We start from the raw sequence: 19,162 nt of genomic DNA on the forward strand, positions 1-19,162 counted from the left end.
TGCTATCTTACCTCGCATTCTTTTTCCTTTCCTTTTCTTCAGCTTCTTCTTTCTGAGCTGTATTTAGACTTTCAGCATCCGCCAAGTTATCCACAGCAATGGCCAAGAAGACATTTAGCAAGATATCTATTTCAAATGATTTTAAGGACACAATGCCTCACTATACTTGTTTGGTTTATTATCAGCATAAACACTGACAATGTGAGAGATATAAAATGCATGTTCCCGACCTACAGGGTAGAGATTTGCGATGCTGGATGTAGTGTAAGTAACACTCATTTGATGGACTAGATTAATACTGGGTGTAAAATGAGCAGAGATCCATTAGGGTCACTGATTTTAAAATAGCAGAATACTTGATTTTTTTAAATCAACGGAACTCAACTTTATGCTAGCCTGAGCAAGTTTCAAATATGAAACACTGTCTATTAAAAGTGAAGACTGTTCAGGTGTTTTGAAAAATTCATTTTTATAATGCACTATCTTCTGTGTCTACACCAATCTATATCAAATTCTGTACTTCAGTCCATACCAGTTAAGTACAAATACTGGTAAAAGCACCACACAGTACAGAACGTAGAATGTTTTTGCCCTTTTATCATCTCCTGACCTTTTAAGAACTTCTGGGAATGACGCTAGTTTCTGTTGCTCCATGGGGCCAAGGAAGTATTTCCAGCACACTGAAGGCAGGGAAGGGGAATGCTGCAGCAGACTTAATCCTAACTGACTCGCCATTTCTCCAAGCAGATTTCTCTCATCTGGTCCCTGCACTGTACAGTGGATCACTGTCCCCATGTCAGTGTCTCTCCAAGCAGGGCTCAAAGGGATGAACGGAAATTATTGCTATAGAGATCAGGGTACATCCTTGCATTTTCAGAGGGGGAGATGTCAAATAGAGACAAGCAGACAGAACAAGGCTGTTTTCCCACTGAAGAAAGGAAGAAAGAAAAAATTCTCTGCTTTCTGCTATCATGGTGGCTGCAGATGGACTCGGAGAGCACTGGAGTGTCATTCGTTAGGGAATGGGCGTACGAAGAAAAGTCTATTTAAAGGACTTGGCATGTGCAGAAAGCGCTTGCTGTCCACTGCAATTTACTCCCTCCCAGAGAAATTTCGCGTACGTCCCTGGCACGCAGCCTCATTTGGAGACATTTCCAGTGACTGCAAAGGATACAGTTACCACAGATGAAGAGGATAATGAAGTATATACAGACTATCATGCCAGACGATGATGGGCCACCATATGCCATTATGCCGTCATACATAACAGCATTCCAGTCTTCACCTGTTAGAATCTAAGACGCAGATACGTTGTTAGTAAGCTCAGCATCAAAAAGAGCAATAGACAAACAGGTTTCCTCTGACCACAACAGACAATAAGGCTAACCTCCTGTATACATCAAGCAACACCATAATCTTTTCATGCATTGCTCTAAAATTGCCATTTAAATAAGCACCTCCGGAAAGCTTGGGTTTAACTCTACTAGCTTTTATTTTATGCTACGCGTTTACAATGCTGAATTTCAAAGGCAAAAAAAAAATAAAAAGAGAAGCCTAGAATTTTATTGATTTTGGCATGCAAAAGTAAGAACCCTGATCTTCAGTAAGACCACATACATAATAATGCTCACCAATGTTCAACACTCTCAAAAATCACGTTAGTATATCTTTTAAGGTTCTCCTTTTTTGAAATAGAGGCCATAAATCTTTTCTAGTGTATAGGATCTACTTAGTCCTGCAAATTGGTCTACCTGGTTTCAGTTTTAACAGGGACTGGCCACCTTATCGTCAATTATGTGATACACATACGACCCACATAGGCTACTGATACAGCTTTTGAAATGGCAGCTATTTTAAACTGAATGGAGCTCAGTGCTGTGGGAGAATTACAGGATTTTCTAATTGGCTATTGTTTCAAGAAATTTCACCGAAGTCTAAAAGAATTTTACAGAAATCTGTTGATTAGTTAAAAGGTTCGTTCATAAGGCGGCAACTCCACTTTTTCTGTACTATGACAAGAATTCTGAGTATTACAATGCAGGTTATAGGGGCACTTTATACATTTCTAAGCAACTTCTTAAAGTTAATCAGTTCCGTCCTGAGAAAACATGTAATACTGACTCTCCTTCCAAGTAATTAAGTGGTCGTTCAAGAAAACCATATGCATGCCAGTTTTTGAAATTCATTTTTGGAAATCAAGCTGACTTTCATAGCTGTGAGCACTCAGCAGGTCGGCTGCTCCTGAGTGTATTCTGAAACTGGAGGAAGACGCATCCGTTTGAAAACAAAACAGCCTAAAATCCGAGTAAAATCCAACTCCGCTGAGTTTGAATGTACGGCATTAATTTTTTTAAGGGGCAATATCATGTCAAATGTGGACACTTTTCCTCTTAAGGGAATTTCTCGTTAAGATTTCCTTATGTTAAAATGACATGGAAAGATTTTTCACTTGCTCTGGGCAGCCACCAGATGAAACTTCTACCAAAGAGAGAGGAAGTTGGCAGAAAGTTGAGTCTTGCAGGCTCAGCTTTAAACACTCACCTACAATGTCTGAAACCAAACATTGTGGCAATGTGCAAGACTGAATATGAAAATGGCTAGAAAGATGAAACCAATTAGCCCAACTCCAGTATGCAAATTGGAAATAATAATTAAATAAAATCATTAAAAAGTGAAAAATAAACTGTAAGTATGGCCCTATCTTTCCACAAGTAACAGACAAGTTGCTTTAACGTTTTAATAAACCTAACAGTGTCTCTTTAAAGAAATTCATACTTATTTTTATAGTACAGTAAGCAATAAGACCCATATGCAAATACATAGTCTAATAACACTTCTCAATTTTTTTCCTGCTTGAGAAGAGCTAAACTTTAATATAGCTAATGAAGTTATAGAAAACAATCTGATTAAAATAAAAATAACATTCCACCTCTTTTTCTAGTCATGTATTTGATGGACAAAGGAGACTTAATTTTGTGAGGTAATATGACAGCTATGTTGCATAGATAGATCAAATAAGACATGAAACAAATGGTACAAATGGTGCAGAGTTACCGGAGTACTGAGTTTAATGAGCAGAATGCTACTTAAAAGTAAACTGAATAAAGAGTATTCGTGAATTTATCTTCAGGCAACATGACCACTTAAACAGTTTTGTTGATCATCAAAAGTTAAATGTTTCATACAGGATGAAAGAAAGTTACCTGGAATACAGTTAAAAGAGCTTGTGGAAAATTATCGAAGGTGCTCCGTTTTGTTTGAGTTTCATCAAAATTAAATTTGCCTCCAAACAGCTGCATTCCAAGCAACGAGAAGATTATGATGAAGAGGAAAAGCAGAAGCAACAGTGAAGCAATGGACTTCATTGAGTTTAACAAGGATGCTACCAAGTTGCTCAGGGATGCCCAGTGCCTATAAATTAAAATGCGTGTGTTAACACACACCAAAAAAAACCCCAAACAAAACAGTAAAAGAGCAGCGCATGATGAAGTATTACAAAAGAATTGCTGATCACCCTTCAGCTATCCCTAGAGTTAGCAGTATTAGTTAATCTTACCTTGTCACTTTAAAAATACGCAGGAGACGAACACAGCGAAACACTGAAATTCCAAGCGGTGACATAATTTCCAACTCCACCAAAATGGTTTCAACAATGCCACCACAAACAACGAAGCAATCAAAGCGGTTAAAAAGAGAAACAAAATAAGCCTGTAGGCCCAAGCTGTACATCTTTACTAACATTTCACAGGTGAATAAAGCCAGAAGAACTTTATTTGCGATATCTGGAACAAAATATTAAAAAAAAAAAAAAAAGACATTCCTGAATTGTCTCATAGATTCCATTTTTATTTTAACATATGAGTACTATACTTTCTATACTAGTTTGCAGCCCTTTGCTTAAGAAGGAACTATTGTTTTTTTATGTTGGACTGTATTTGATACCTAAGTGCCAAAAGTTACACAAGGACGTAAAGCTTCCTGCCACCCAAACTATGAATCTTTCCAATCCATCGTGCAGCTCATGGCTGCTCAGCTCCAAGCTCAAGTCCACACTGTAACTTAAGCAACACAGCCCACAGCTCACTCTGCTGTGCCAGTTACCATTTGCTTCCACATCTTTCAAGCACAGTTTAACCATAAATGTACAGGTATTTACAACTTGGCATTGACAGGTTTTTGCTGGTACACCATTAAGCCGTGTTACGGTTGTGGAAATCAAATACATTCAGTCATTTCTTGTATCTCCCTTTGGCTGGGCTGAAAATCCTTCAGGACAGTAAACAACAACAAAATGGCAAAGTACAGCAGTAGCCACTGATAGAATGCCAAGTATCCACAGTCAAAAACAGGACAAATAATTTTTGATTGTACCTTGGATCTGGGTCAGCCAGTCAGGCTGATTATAATGTTCCGATGAGATAGTTAATGTGTTCAGAAAGACCAAGACAATAACAAGCCAATAAAACGTGACAGATTTTACGGCAGCTCTGCATTTTCTTCGATTAAATCGATTCCAGCGACGCCAGCGTCGACTGAAAGTTCAAATAAAAACAAATTTGTTATTATACAGAAAACATATGAATTTAAGGAGCGCTTCTCCTGTGTAGAAAACATAGTGCAAGTACGTACGTGTGAGCAGGTTATTTTCATAAGCACATGCATAACACTTCAGATAGTTGTGTAAGTTATTACCAGTTGCATTGTTAGGGCGTACTAATTTGTTACTCCTTTTATAGTTTTCAGCAGACATTTTAAATGGAAACCTCAACTTTTGGAGACTCTAATTGCCTGTGACATAATTAGATTAAGCTGCATTTAACATTTCATTGAGTAACAAGATACATCTGTCTTCCCAGGCCCCACACACCTAATTGCAGTAAAGAAAAGCCAGTGAAGCAACTTAGAACTCAAATGACATTTAGTCCGAAATCGTAGGCTTTTAGTTAAACCACAGGCACAGCACTGGCAGGATTAAACAAGGCAAGAATCTCAGGGTCGGCTTTTAGAAATCTATCCTATAATGTTAGAAATCTCAGCAACTCCTCAAGATTTGTACTGATGTGCCTTGAAATTGTGTCAGAGGGCAAATGTGTGTGACGTGAACAAGAGTGACAGGCCCTATCTAACACGAGCTGGATTCACAAGTGAGGGTATTAGCTTAGCTATAGACTCACAAAACTAGATTTAATTTCTCTGCTTCACTTCTGGGAACTTTAGTAAACCAATTAGTCTCCCTGGGTTGCATTTCCATCGGTGAAACAGGAAGAAAATATATTGCTGGGTCATAGGAAGAGAAGGATTAGGAAGCACTTCACATTACCTAAAAGGGATGCAGGCAAAATTCACACACCCAGAACTACAGCCGCGAACTCAAGATTTTAGGAACATTTTAGGAAACAACAACTGCTTCATCCAATATTCAAGGGATTAAACGGGCACAGACTCCAATAGAAGCTTGACCTAGCCTGAAAACAGCAAAGCCCTGAGAAGAGTGTGCATGTATAAGCTTCTGCCCATACAGGTTCACTACCAAGCCAGTCCAGCATGAATCTGCTGTGATGGAAAGGGGTGGTCTGCTTGCCACCTTCTTCCTTCTCCTTTCCCTTTGGCCAAAACTAGCCCAAAAGAAGTGAGCCAGACCTGAGAACTGACCGGTGGAAACCAATTTCTTATTTTTTCTGGGTTGATTTTAGCTGGTCGGTGTCTGATCCAATGCGTTGTGCTGCCGCATCACAGAAAGAGCAGGAGGAATGAGGGGCTGAGACGGGAAAGAGCACTGCAGCCAAAACATGGAACCATCGCTTTTGAAAATTATTTCAAATAACTAGGTGAATTTCTTAATACTTCTAGTGTCTGAATTAGCAGGTACTGTTTACTATGCATAAAATCATAAACGCTTTTAAATCTGCCTCAGAAAACAGAACCAATATGCAATAAAACCACCATGAAAATAACTGAGTTTGGCACGACATTCAAGCATTAACTGAGTTTTCCTTATGCACCTTGAACTTGTAGTAATGGAAATTAGTAGTAGTTTCAGATATCAGTACGAAGATGCCTCAAGCCTTTGCAGTATTCTAACCATATAAAAGCAAAATGCCCTGTCCTGACCTACACCAACACAGCATTCAAGAGCATCCTTATCTTGCCAGTCCCCTGCTACACAGGGCTACGTCCGTGGCCATCACCAGGACGGCTCACTCCCTGGGTAGGGAAAACAGCCCTTCTTTACACTTCCAGAACAGGCCATCATTAAAGCCAATGAGACAAGAATAATATTGTTTGGATATTTCCACTCACAGGAGCCAAAATCAGTCTTAAAGTTTCTAACTCACAGCTCTCTGAAGTCAGTGGGGCTCTTATTCTTTTATCCCCCAAACAGCTATAACTGCTTTGCCACTGATTTGACTGACGAGTGGTGCATATATGAAAATGCTGCCACAGGGTACACAATGGCACTCACATGTAGAAGTGTATGAATAATATAAGCATACATAAAAAGCCTGCAGAAATTAAGCAAAAATTCAAAAAGGAGAATAGAAGCAATTTTCTACCTTCATTAAATTGGTACAAGTAAAGAAATAAACAGTAAGTAGCAGACTGTAGTAGGTGGTCTGTTGTGCCAGGAAAACCCGTGGCTGTATAAAATAGGAAAACAAATTACACTACTTTTTGCTTGACGGTTTCCTGGGTTTTAGTAACCACTCCTCTTAGTTTTAACCAAATAGCATTTTTTTTTTTCTGGAAGAACAAAATATACCCCTTTGTTTTACAGAGAAATTTCACTTTCATAAATTTGCAATGATATAATACTGCTTTCAAGAAATTATCGACCATTTTTCACAAAATACAGTGGTTGAATAGATTTTAAAATCACAGAGGACCTTACAGTTGACAGTTTGTTAAAACTAACAAAATTATTACCACTTTTGTTCTCATTAAATAATTTATGATTTTCTCTTCATAGCTATTTATAAGCAAATCATTATTCTTATAAACGTGTTCCAAATTTCACTTTCATTCATGCAGGTATTCATGTTCAGGTGGTCCTTTATGCCCCAGACTTAAATCTGAATCCACACATGAGAAATCCAGCCTTGCAGTGAGTCTGACTGAACTCAGCATCAGTCCCTCAGTCACGCAGAATCTATGAAGTTTAGTTTGTTTACTTGCTATTCACGTGTGTTTGTGTATTGCTGCTACACCTATGCAAATGTAGAAACAGTCATTTTCAGATTATTTTTTATCAGCAGCCTTTCCTTATAACATGGTATTTTCTAAACTGGACTTTCTGTTTAGAACCACATGCATAACCCCTCTATCTGCAAAACTGGCATGCCTTGTGTTTCACCAGTAAGCTCACAGAGAAGTAAATATTAATTTCCAAGATTAATTCTTCTGTAATTGTAGGTGCCAACATCTGCGCAGAGGCTCTAGACTTCACTACTCTTATTTATAAAATATGGGAAAGAAGAATTGCACCAGAGCGCTCACCCATTATGAAAAAATAGAAGCCTTGGAGATTATTCTTCTATTCCTCATTTTTGTAGTTACATGATTTGGGACATAGTACCAGCTTTGTAGCGGGACTTGAAGGTTAATGTGATCATATAATCATACTGACAGATGAGGAAGTGAATTCTTAAAAAGAGGGATCTTCACAGAGGATAACATGTGCAAATCTCCTGAACTAGCAGATCCCCATCTTCCTCTAATCATAGCACTGTCACTTCCATGTGTGTCGAAAAAACAGTTGTTCTAGTATCAGAACATTTCAAATCCCACCTAGAAGATTACAGATACACAGCACAGATCACATTTACTCTTATATATATTCTAGCATAATGTGTATCCTAGCATAATGTGTGGTTAATATACACCCTCACTTAATAAACTGGTATCTTGCTAGGATGCGATTCCCCTAACCAAGTACCAGTCTGACTGTATAGAAACATATTTCCAAGGATTAACTTCTGTTTTCACTTGTGGTACAGCAGGTAGGCTAGCTTGCAATAAAAAGCATTTTCTGTTTTGATCCAAAGGCAAAGACGTTTATGGTTAGACCAATGTCCTTGATGAGCTGCGTCCTGATTTACTTTGCCCTGAAACAGAGTCCTGCCACTGCAGAACAACATTCCAAAAGGTGGAGCGAGATTCAAGAGCAGCGTGTCAGGAGGACGGAGCCCAGCTCTTTTTAGTGATGCCCAGTGACAGGACACAGGGCAGTGGGCACAAACTGCAGCACAGGCAGTTCCATCTGAATACAAGGAAGAACTTCTTTACTTTGAGGTTGCCACAGCACCGGCACAGGCTGCCCAGGGAGGCTGCGGGGTCTCCTCTTCTGGAGACATTCAAACCCCGCCTGGCCGTGACCCTGAGCGGCCGGCTCCTGGGGGAGCTGCTTTCGCAGGGCCTTGGGCTGGATGGTCTCCAGAGGTCCCTGCCAGCCCTGACCCGTCTGATTCTGAGATCAGGCCAGAAGAGTGAGAATTAGACCAAGATGTAGCACTTGGGTTTGTATGTGCTAGGACATCCCTGACAGCTGAACGTGTAATCTAAGGCTTCGCTGCAGAACTGAGAGTTTCTGTACTTTAGGTAAACAGAGCTTTTTAGAAATTAGTGATTCCAATGAAAACCACCAAAATTACATTCTTCAGACATATAGGAAAAATGCATTTTGCAATTATAAGATGCTAGGTATCCAAAAGCAGTGGGATGAAAACTGAGTTTGCAGATCCCTGCAGAGATAGAAGAGCAGATACACTCTGCTCTTAGTGGCCTCGCAAAGGCAGCAGCTCTGCAAAGTGCTTTTTCTCTCTGATAACAGATGTTGTCAGCTGGTTTTAGGGATCTGGGATGTGGTGCAAACCACACCCATTTGGAAGACTATGGCACAACTATAATTTCAAGCTATGTTGGCTCAAAACTACTCCTCTCATAGATTCATTAAGTTAAAAGTGATAGATCTTTCTCCAATGCTCCAAATAAAGACATGAAAGTTGAAAGGAGAATTCCCGGTACCAAATTCAGCTTAAAAAAGTTTAAGTACGATTGAAGACCTCAAGCAGCTGCAGACCTCTGCAGCACTTCCAAATGACAGACACCAGCATCCTGTTGCCAATTTCCACAACTTCTGTGAACAGATGCAGCAATACATGTATGAATGAACTGCGTGACCTGCAGTTTTTAATGTCACAAGAATAGATTCTGATCAAAGAGCTCACGCAAAAGACTTTCAGGACACTGGCAGAACCTAGACAGGTGGAAATATTTGGGTGACTTTCTGGTTTGCAAATAAGTTTTCTTTCAAATCGATGTGTTGGTTATGAACATTGATTGTAGAGATGGATAACACTGCTTCTTATTCGCTGCTTGGACTATTAAAAACATCAGGTCTGGGTAGAAATTTTCCTTTCTCAAAGATGACAAAGCAGCTTGCATTTAACAGAGCTAGAGTTCTCTTTTCCCTGCAAGTATGAATAATGGGCATGTTCAGAACATCGTCGTTACTTTGCCTCCTCTGTAATGCTTCTGTGAGTGCACTGTGCAAACAGCCCAAACTTGGAGAATGCAGTATAACGGCAATCTATTGCACTGCCTGGTGTCTGAAGTTTCATGTGACCACTTAAATGTGAAAATTGAGTTTCTCCTGTAAAACCAGCAAGAATAGGCTTCATAGCCATAAATAGCATGCTGAAAGGTTGATGTGAGACAATCTCATGATTCAAAATAATCATGCTTGTTTGGGATTCTCAGCTAACAAAGTACTAAATAACTCATTCCATTTGTTCTATTTTCACAGTAACTGGCAGAAATGGCAAGAGAAATCACAGACCATTAGCACATGGAATCCCTTCTCTATTGAGCTAAAACCAGTCTCATCTCTCATAATTCTCATGAAGGATTAAGCTCAAAGGTCCACATGGACATAACTGGGCCACTTGGTGTAGCTAAGGCCAGTTTCTGTAGCAGAAGGCATACAAGAAATGATACAGCTTTTATAACTAAAGGTGAAACTTCGAAAAGTTAGCTGTGTATTCACTACCATCCTAAATGGCCAGATCTCCACTGGCCACAGTCTTCAGCAGTGAGGCACATTGCTGTCACCACTTTGCTGTCTGAAAGGGCTGACAAAATAAACCTTGATCACAGCGCCACACGAAAAAACTCTCAGTGTAGAAAAGCACCAGTTAACTGTTGCTTTCAAAAACTGCTGCTCTTCTTCAAAAAAGAAAGAAGACTATTCAGAAGGAACACAAGTCCACTCCAACTGCTTGCAACTGGTCAGTGCTGGTAGTTCATTACAGCTAGTAAGACTAGTAGAATAAACCTGGGTATGCTATTCCTCTTCATTGCTGCAAGGAGAATACACTGCTGTTACCAACTAATTACTCGCTATACATCCAACACTGAAATCAGTTTAACTGGGGTTAAAAAACTGGAATGATTCCAGATGCTGCCAAAACTGCTGATGCCAGATGTTGCCAAATCTTCTTGACTGTCCCTCTTTTTCACCAAAGATTTTCTGTGAAAAATATTTATTCTGTTGTTTGCAACAGAATTTGTTTGTAGGGTTGTCTGCAAGTGTAGAAGTGTCTCTGCCCTTTGTGATTCACTAAGTCTACCACTTGATTATTTATCTTAAATTGCATAGGTTGGGGGGGGGGGGGGGGGGGGGGGGTTTGTTCCTTCATGGAGCAACCTAACCTTTTTAAAGAGAAAGAGGTATCTCTTCTGTGTTTGCAATTCTTGCAATTATCCTTTCTAATTACTAAACATATGTCTCATAAGACTGGAAAATAAAATCAAAATAAAGAAACCTATTAGTTTTGTACTGGCACATCCAGTGCTTACAATATCAGGACTATTAATTCTTAATTTTGCTTACAACACTTTCCTTCTGCAATCATACTTGAAAACAGAAGCGCATACTCCCAAATGCTCCTAGTAAGTGAAAAGAGAGGCACAAATATCAGCAAAGCAAATCAGAGACATCAATCTCCCAAAGCGTTCATGGATATTTTACTTTTGTACTCATCAGTAACTGTTAGAAATAATTTTCACACAGCAAAATTTAAAGTATACTAAATAAAGAATAATTATGTGAGATCATCATGATATGTAAACAGTCACAAGGAAAAAAAAATGATGAAGAAAAAAGAAAATACTGACCTGAACTTGGATTTTGAGATGGTTTGACTAGAAGAAAAGGCAAACACATTTTTAAGAAGGGCGCCGGGGGGGGGGGGAAGAAATTAACATAAATTCCTTCTCTTTAGAATTTTTGCAAAGTAATAGATTTGAATTACATATACAGAAAAACAAGTTTTTAACAAAATGCATCACAAATGCTGAAATTCTATTGCCTGTTATTTATTTTCTGAAATACCATTCTAAAAGCTTTACAAATTTTTTAAGTGAAAGAAAGGAAATCTCTTTTAAAACTAAGTAAATAAACTGCTTATGTAGAAGCTGCTTGGAAGTCATGAAAATCTCAGCAAATAAATAGCAAACACCACGGGACACAGAAATACTCCCATACATTCAGTTATTGCCTAAAAAAATACATATTCTCCAGACCATGCACAATTTAACTGAAAACATTTCTTTTTTCATGTCATAGGGGACTTCTGTTCTTTTCTTATTATTTTGGACGGTAATTATATTTTATAAAAGCTTTCAGGAAAAGATGACTCCACTGGAAGTTTAACTGAATTGTTAAACCTTCTTAACTTGAGAATTTCAGGAATGCTTTAATGCTATAATAATTGGCCTAATATTAAACTACTGAAAGGCAAAAAAACCCACGTGTCATACAAAGCTGGGCTGTTTGAAAGCAGTTTGGGCTAAATAAACAACAGGGACCAAATGTTTCTTTCAAATCTTGAGACGATGAGGGTGGGTGCTTGAAAGCCGCCCATGTACTCACCACAGACTGCCGCAGCATGCTGGGCTCTCTCCTTCTCCGCTCACGTTCTCCGTGTTCACTGATTCCGTTTCGCTGGTGGGCATGCTTGCTGTTAGGAGACAGAAATTGCTTTAGGCTGCTGGCTAAGCACGGCATTACACACAATGCGATCTGTTCCTTTGCAAGAATGCCTCCACTTTTCGCAGGTCTAAAGAGAGCCGGGAAGATCTGAGGAACAGCAGATGAAGTCAGACACTTCACCAGTCCTCCTCCTCTAACAGCAGAAAGCACAGGGAATTCCAGAGTGTATTTGTAGCTTTTCTCTTGTTTCTTTTCAGTGATTCAACAAAACTGTTGAGAATGCACTACAGAATACAAGGTAGAGTTTTGTAACAAAGCACATGCTACCCCTAGTAAAGAAATAAACCCAAGCTAGGTTTTGTGACCTTCCATTTTAAGTGTTCCGTTAACACTTTGGAGGTGCTTATCAGTTTAAGTTTTGTTAACGTGCTCACTAGTTCCAAGAACTAGCACCAATGTTCTTCGGAAAATAGGAACTATCACACTGTGATCATACTGACCACCCTGTGCTTTCACTTCCATTACAAATTATCAAGGCAAGATGCCAGAAAGTAATTGTGCCTGCAAACACTGCGTGAGCTGGCAGCAAGGAGCACTGGGAATGGCAGCAAGGCTACTACAAAGGACGGTGGGAATTACTACTAATAAAAAGAGGATTACTGTATTTGTTACGCAGTGAATTACTGTACATACAGCCGATTGTTACTGAATAGTTAGCAATTGTAGCTAACGGTTTTTCAGACAAAACTCATTTGCAGATTGGTCATCACCATTTAACTTCAACTGAAATATAGAGGGAGGACAACATATGTCCGAAGGTGTTAGGAAATTATGAACAGCCAACGTTCTCAGTACTTCCCACGGGAGAACACTACTCCCATGTCTGCAAAGCAAGCATGGAAGGAAAACCTCAGGAACAAGAAAAATGTAAAGTTAATGTTGCTAGTTTATACAGTAGAAATACCACAAAGTAGGAAAAAAGAAGAGAGGTGGAAGATGTGCTGAAATTACTGTAGAACAGCAAGAATAAAAGAAAAACAGTGTATCGTAAAGGTATTCTGGGGTCTGCCCTCTGCCCTTTGGATGATTTGCTTGGTTGTTTTTTTGTTTGGTTGGTTTGTTCTGTTGGGGAGGGTTTAAGCCAAAGCCTGTGGGCTGAGAGTACTGAGGGCAGAAGGGCTACAAAGCCTATTTCTTTTAGGCATGTCTCACTGTTCTGGTAGCCTAAAGCAGCCTTAATTTAATAATTATAATAATAATAATAAATAATAATAATAAAAAAATAAAAAATAAAAAATAACATTAATGTAAGTGAGATTCAAGAATCAGGCCCTGAATTTTCTGATTTATCAATAGATCGGGTACAAAATGAGAACCGTTAATCACAGTTTCTCTGCACAGCCCCTGTGTTGCCTCAACACTGACACAGTTTGGTTTCCATGCCCATCGATTCCATCCAAGTTGAGAGACTGACAGGTCCATGAGGCTAGATACTCAGCTACTATTTGCAAAAGCTGAGAATCTGTCCCCATAAAAGTCCCCATCCTTATATGAAATGTTAAACACGGAGCTGGCATAACAAAGGACGGTCCAAAACGTCCATGCAGGTGTTTGAATAAACAAGGCACTTCAGACAGTAAGCACAGCAAAACCTTCTTTCACAAGGTTATTCTGTTTAGATAATTCTTTTAAAATATTACCATAATTGCTTTATATATGAAAAATTTCTGGTTAGCACCTGCAAGTGCCTCCATTCTAATATCGTGCTGCTCCTTACAAATTAGTTTAAAAAAAAAAGAGGATATTGCTAGTCTTGTGTGAACTTCACAGCTTCACAGAGTTCAAAAGGAATTTAATTCAAAAGTAAAGCAAACAATGTTTGACGATATCCAAATTCAAGTATTAACATTTCCAAGGGTTTAAGATAGGCAAAAAAAACCCCAAAATTATTTCAGACATAGTTGCAGATCTTCAGAACTAATAGTTGTTTTTTTTTTAAATGCCAGGGTCTTTTGCAATAAATGCAGGGAGTTCCCCTGTCTGTTAAAGAATGGAAATGGTTGTCTTGTCCTGGGTGACTTGCACACTGTTGCAACCACCACATGATGAACATTTTAGCACTTGTGATGGGCAACTGCAAAATAAGAGCGTTGAAGTCTTTTTTTCAGACACTGTCATTAAGAGCTGCCATGAAAACATAGTCCCACTTTTGCAAGTATTACATGTGCAATGTGTCTCACACTTGTCTTTCAAATTTATCAACCCTTCCCTCATCTAAAAGCAGTACTTAGAATCCAGTTCCTCAAAGTGTCACTCAGTGTCACACAAATGCTAATTGCTTTAATATATGCCAAATAATTTTTAGAAAAGTGTAAAGTAAGATAATTTTAATTCAAGTCTACCCAGACGTGATGCGTTTGTTAACCCACAGTAAGAAATACCAGCCCTTTTTGAACGTGACTGCACAAAGAAAAACAAAATACCAAAGAAAAACAAAAATCTTTGTCCCCATTGAAGCCAATGTCAGTTCTGCTAATTCTTAAATACAGCCAGAATGTTACTCGCTCTTTCAGGCAGGGTTATTGCTCTAGCTTTAGTAGTGACTTGCAGGTGCTGTGTTACAAAAGTAGAAAAGGAAGAAAAGAACCACTGACAGGTCAGTTTACATTAGAAACCCAGCTACCATTATAGTGTAATTTATATGCCAAAAGAAAAACTTGACAGAAGTCCTGAGGAAAGGCACCACGTGGAAGTCTAGCTCCAGCAATGCTAGCAAGTCATTAAACCTTTAGCCAGAAGAGAACAGCAATGGCACTCACTGCATGACCACATCCACTCGCGCTAATGCAAGCAGCCTGGCAAGTCTTGCAAAGACTCAGTTTCATGGCCACAGCTTTTTGAGGGCGGTGTTCCCCGGGAAAAGTGCAGCACATGGAATGCACTTTGGAAAGACCATCTGATTTCAGTAAGGCCAGCTCTGAGATCTTTAGACTGGTACTCCAGTATTCAAAGGAAGATACCAAGTTTTCTCTATTCTTTATTCACCTCTTGCCCTTATTTTACTAGCATTCTTCTGGAAAGATTATCTAGATTTCTAGATCGTATCAGCTCTCTTCAATTATGGTAACTGGCTTCAAATAAAAGAATACTTGCATTAGGCAATATAAACCACCCATATAGCATGCAGCTTAACACTTCCCTAAGCCTACAGAAAATACGTCAAATATATCAACTACTACATTTTATTTCTGCAGATAAGAAAATAGATTTTCTCATGTTATAATGTTCACTATTTGCTCTAAACAGTTTTCAGATTTTGGAGCAGGGATTTCAGACTTCACTCCAGGACATAACATCAGTAAGGCACAGCTAAGAGCAAGTCAGTGTCCATCAGCATTGGGATGTCCTAGCCAGCTGGAGTCAGAAGAAATAAATTCTGTAATCCTGCGATATGACAATTTAGTGTCACTGCAGGCTAAATTACACCCTGAATTATTGAATTGCAGTGGCAAGCATTATTGTTCCAAATGTTTCCCTCTAGAAATTATATAATTAATATTTTAATCTGGTTCAACTTCAGCTATGCATTTTTGATCCAAATTTTAATCTCATTTCCGCATTGATGAGTTCTGGGTAGCTTTCTGGTGACACATGCTGAAGGAAAATTGCGACAGAAGTGCAGTGATCTGCACAGCTTGTCAGATAATCAGTAATAACTACTGGAGAGAATCTTAAAATTAATAAAAAAGGTACTATACTGGCAAAATATTAGATCAACCTTGCAACATGGTCATCCTCTGTTTGCTAGTAACATCCGACCAAATCCATGAGCTCCAAAATCCAAAATTCTCCTAATTCTTTCTCAAAGCAGCACATGGATTTTTCTGAATCCCTTACACCAAATCTTTCAAGTAGCCAAACAGAAAAACAGAACCAAGAAAAAAAAAAATCCCTGAAGAGGCAACATTATCATTGCAAATTCATCTCAAATTTTCCTAAGCCTGCTGTACACCCATCAAACACATCAGGAAGAAGCGGTACTACCGATTCTGACTGTGAAACTCCTCAGGGTAAACACAGTTTAAGGAGGGGCTGCCTGGAAGATGTTCTACATGATACCATAGCAAGGTATCTGTTTTCACAGTGCAGATTTAATGTTGGTATTATCAATAATCATTGTTATAGGCTGTCTTTATTTTTATAGGCAGCCCATGGAAACACAATATAAGGTTGAATGGTTGCAGAGCAGTGGAAGTAGAGCAAAATAATCAGTCTTCATTACAGAAGCATCACTCAACAAACCACTTCCAGCATGAAGGATGGTACCGTGAATCTTGGGAATGATGCATACTCTGCAGATGCGGTGCTTTTAATAGAAATAGAGGTAGAAGTAATGCAAAGCAAAATATTTAGGGTGGGATTTCTAATCCAGTGGAAGTCTAAGTGTTAGGTACTCAGATCAGCAGAATAGTCTCACAAATACAGAAACAATAGACTTAGGGCACCAATTTGTACTTTGGAAAAATCCTATTCACAAAAGGTATTGCAAGACAGATGAAACTGAGTCAGTGGACACATGCTTGAGAACGTTTCCGACTAGCAAGAGCAGATACTAGAAGCAAGGCAGCATTTGCAGGCGGTAGATGACAGCAAGTTTTCAGCCAGTTCCATGCTGCCTCACGACTGACATCAGAACCTGAACCTGCCAGTTTAAAGGCTATGTCAAAACACATTTCCAAAGCAAAACGGCAACCACTGCCTTTTAGCAAGTTTTATGGAAAAATTATTCCAGCCTGTAAAGCTGTGTAAGCTATTATACATGTAACCATTAAAAAAACATAATTTCATGCAGACTCAGTACTTGTAAAAAATTAGTCCATTGGGTCCTGACAATTATTGACTTAATACTCTGCATTCTCTAAAGTAACTGAATCAAATTTGTCAGCCTAGTCTGAGGCACAACAGTGATTCTTAGGACAACAAGGAAGTCAGTTGCTCCAATAACTTTGTTGTACGTAGGATTAAAGCTAGATCTCCTAATTAACTACAATAGTGATAATGTCAAATCAATATATTTGCCAGTATTAAAAGAGCGCAGATTTTAAAACAACTATCGTACTTGAAAACCCCTGTCCATCCCCATTGTGGGTAGGAAAGAAATGGAATAAATTACAAATTACAGAAACAAAAACATCAAAGAGATACAGTAAGAGTTTGTCATGTTTTGGTAGAGTCTACATTAGAAGTATTATGACGGTATTATAAATAAATAGTAAATATTATACTGTTCTAAGCTTACACTATGATCCATTATCGAGCTCGTAAAATACTTTGATTAATTTATTCATAGCTGAATTTAAAATGATTTTTTTTATCTGGTTTACCTCACTTTTGGGAAAGAAAACCTACGCTTCAGCAAGAGCAGTCCCAGACAAAGACACTTCAGCGGAAATGTAAATAGATTAAAGAAGCTGCTGTAGGAAGGGCAAGCACGGCAGCACCAGTCTGGTGTGAACATGCACTTACACGAGCAGAACCGCATGCACGAGTCCCTCCATGCTAGAGATGTGTGTGCCTCCGTTACAGAAACTGCATACAATGTCTGCTTTCGCAAGCCAACACATCGAATGCAGCACTGGCACAAGAGAAACTTCAACTGCAAACCAGAAGCGCGTTTTACCATGTTTATTGGAAGAACGGCCAAAGCACCTGAGCCTGCTTCTCTTCTTTTCTTCCATCAGGTCAGCCAGTGTAACCCCTTCGCGTTACGCACGTGTAATTCCAGCATTCGCACAGTAGAGGGCAGCAGTTGCAACGCAAAGAATAAACACGTGTCCACAGACACACACACAACACGAGCGACGTTAGGCAAACACCGACAGTACCGGCAGCGCCACCGAGCAGCGCTTCATCCCTCACTTCTCTCTGGTTTCTGCATTCTGAGCTAAATTTTCAGTGCTTTGAAGTCAATGGCAATTTTTTTTTCATTAAATTCAGGGTAACTGGCTACTGGTTCGTAATACTTATATTTACTAAAGTGTATATATAATGCCAGTCGTCCAGCGGCATTCCATCGTCCAGCAGCACTGAACGCCGCCTGCGAGCAGCCACAGAGACGTACCAATACAGGGGGGTCATATCTAAGTGACTGAACGGCTCCTCTGGTTACACATTTTTAAATGCTGGGGTTGCCGAAACCTAAACTACATTTTTAAAGCATTGTGTAAGAAGCTATTAATCACCGAGTTAACTACCCTTGAAATGTGTACCTTTTCCTACCATGGAGAGAAGAGACCTTTTGTATCCTAAACCCAGAGCTCTTCCACATCGTTGAATAGCATTATGGTGATCTTCCATCACCGTCAATCAGTAGTAAACTTGATCATCCAGAGGTTTAGGTGTTCAAGGATGTAGCTGCCTAGAAGCCTGCAAATTACTCCTCTGCCCATCTTGGGACCCAGCCCTACCTTATGCTTCAAAGACAGTTCTAGAAACACATCACCGGTATATTTGGACTAAATTTATTTCCTAAGCTTACTAATCAAGATTATTAACCTGGTGATAACTACCTAAATTGCACCTGACTCCCAAACAGGTAGCTCATTATCATAACTATGCTCCTGACGCAAGAGCTTCCCACATTGTGGCTGCACAGACGGCTCGTGCTGTCTCTCATCATACTGCCCCACGCAATGTGATATGCAGCAGTTTGTACTGAGTGCAAGGAGGTGGAACAATTCAGTAACCCCTCCTCCTTTACACCCTGTTGCAACTAATACTAAAAATGAAATTCCAAGCCACATATTTAAGCACATGTGCACAGACCCAGAGCACTGCCTAGGATGTTGCCAATTTGCTGGAAATTTCCACTCAAAATACATATGCATGTCTGAAATTACGTTATTGGGATTTGTTTAAAAGTTCTTTCAATTACTTTCCTCCTATTTTTACTCTGTAAGTCTTCTCCAACTCTTAAATTACCCTAAAATTATGTTGAAGTTAACAGTTCAGAGCCAAAATCTCTCTCAAACTCAATTACCAAACAAGTATTTTTGGATTTATGAAAGATCTATATGACCTAGAAGCTGTTTAAGGAATGCTGGAGCAAATGGCTCTTTTACAGCATATTAACAAACATCCAGTTTGAACAGGATGCAAAAAGTTCCTGGGATT

The 19,162-nt window shown here is 39.2% G+C and overlaps 1 protein-coding gene across 10 annotated transcripts in view; it reads right to left on the reverse strand.

The window, feature by feature from the left end:
• CACNA1D (calcium voltage-gated channel subunit alpha1 D) overlaps positions 1–19,162 on the reverse strand; it is a 235,551-nt gene that overhangs the window by 76,417 nt on the left and 139,972 nt on the right. For all 10 annotated transcript variants that reach the window (XM_040591589.1, XM_040591583.1, XM_040591588.1 and 7 more), the window contains exons 10-16: positions 11,930–12,017; positions 11,173–11,199; positions 4,372–4,532; positions 3,557–3,782; positions 3,204–3,411; positions 1,175–1,295; positions 12–126 (exon numbers count right to left, since the gene is read on the reverse strand). In XM_040591589.1, coding sequence (XP_040447523.1) covers positions 12–126; positions 1,175–1,295; positions 3,204–3,411; positions 3,557–3,782; positions 4,372–4,532; positions 11,173–11,199; positions 11,930–12,017 — 946 coding nt within the window. The remainder of the gene's footprint in view (positions 1–11; positions 127–1,174; positions 1,296–3,203; positions 3,412–3,556; positions 3,783–4,371; positions 4,533–11,172; positions 11,200–11,929; positions 12,018–19,162) is intronic.

Source organism: Falco naumanni, chromosome 4, assembly GCF_017639655.2.
Source record: "Falco naumanni isolate bFalNau1 chromosome 4, bFalNau1.pat, whole genome shotgun sequence".
Classification (NCBI taxonomy): domain Eukaryota; kingdom Metazoa; phylum Chordata; class Aves; order Falconiformes; family Falconidae; genus Falco; species Falco naumanni.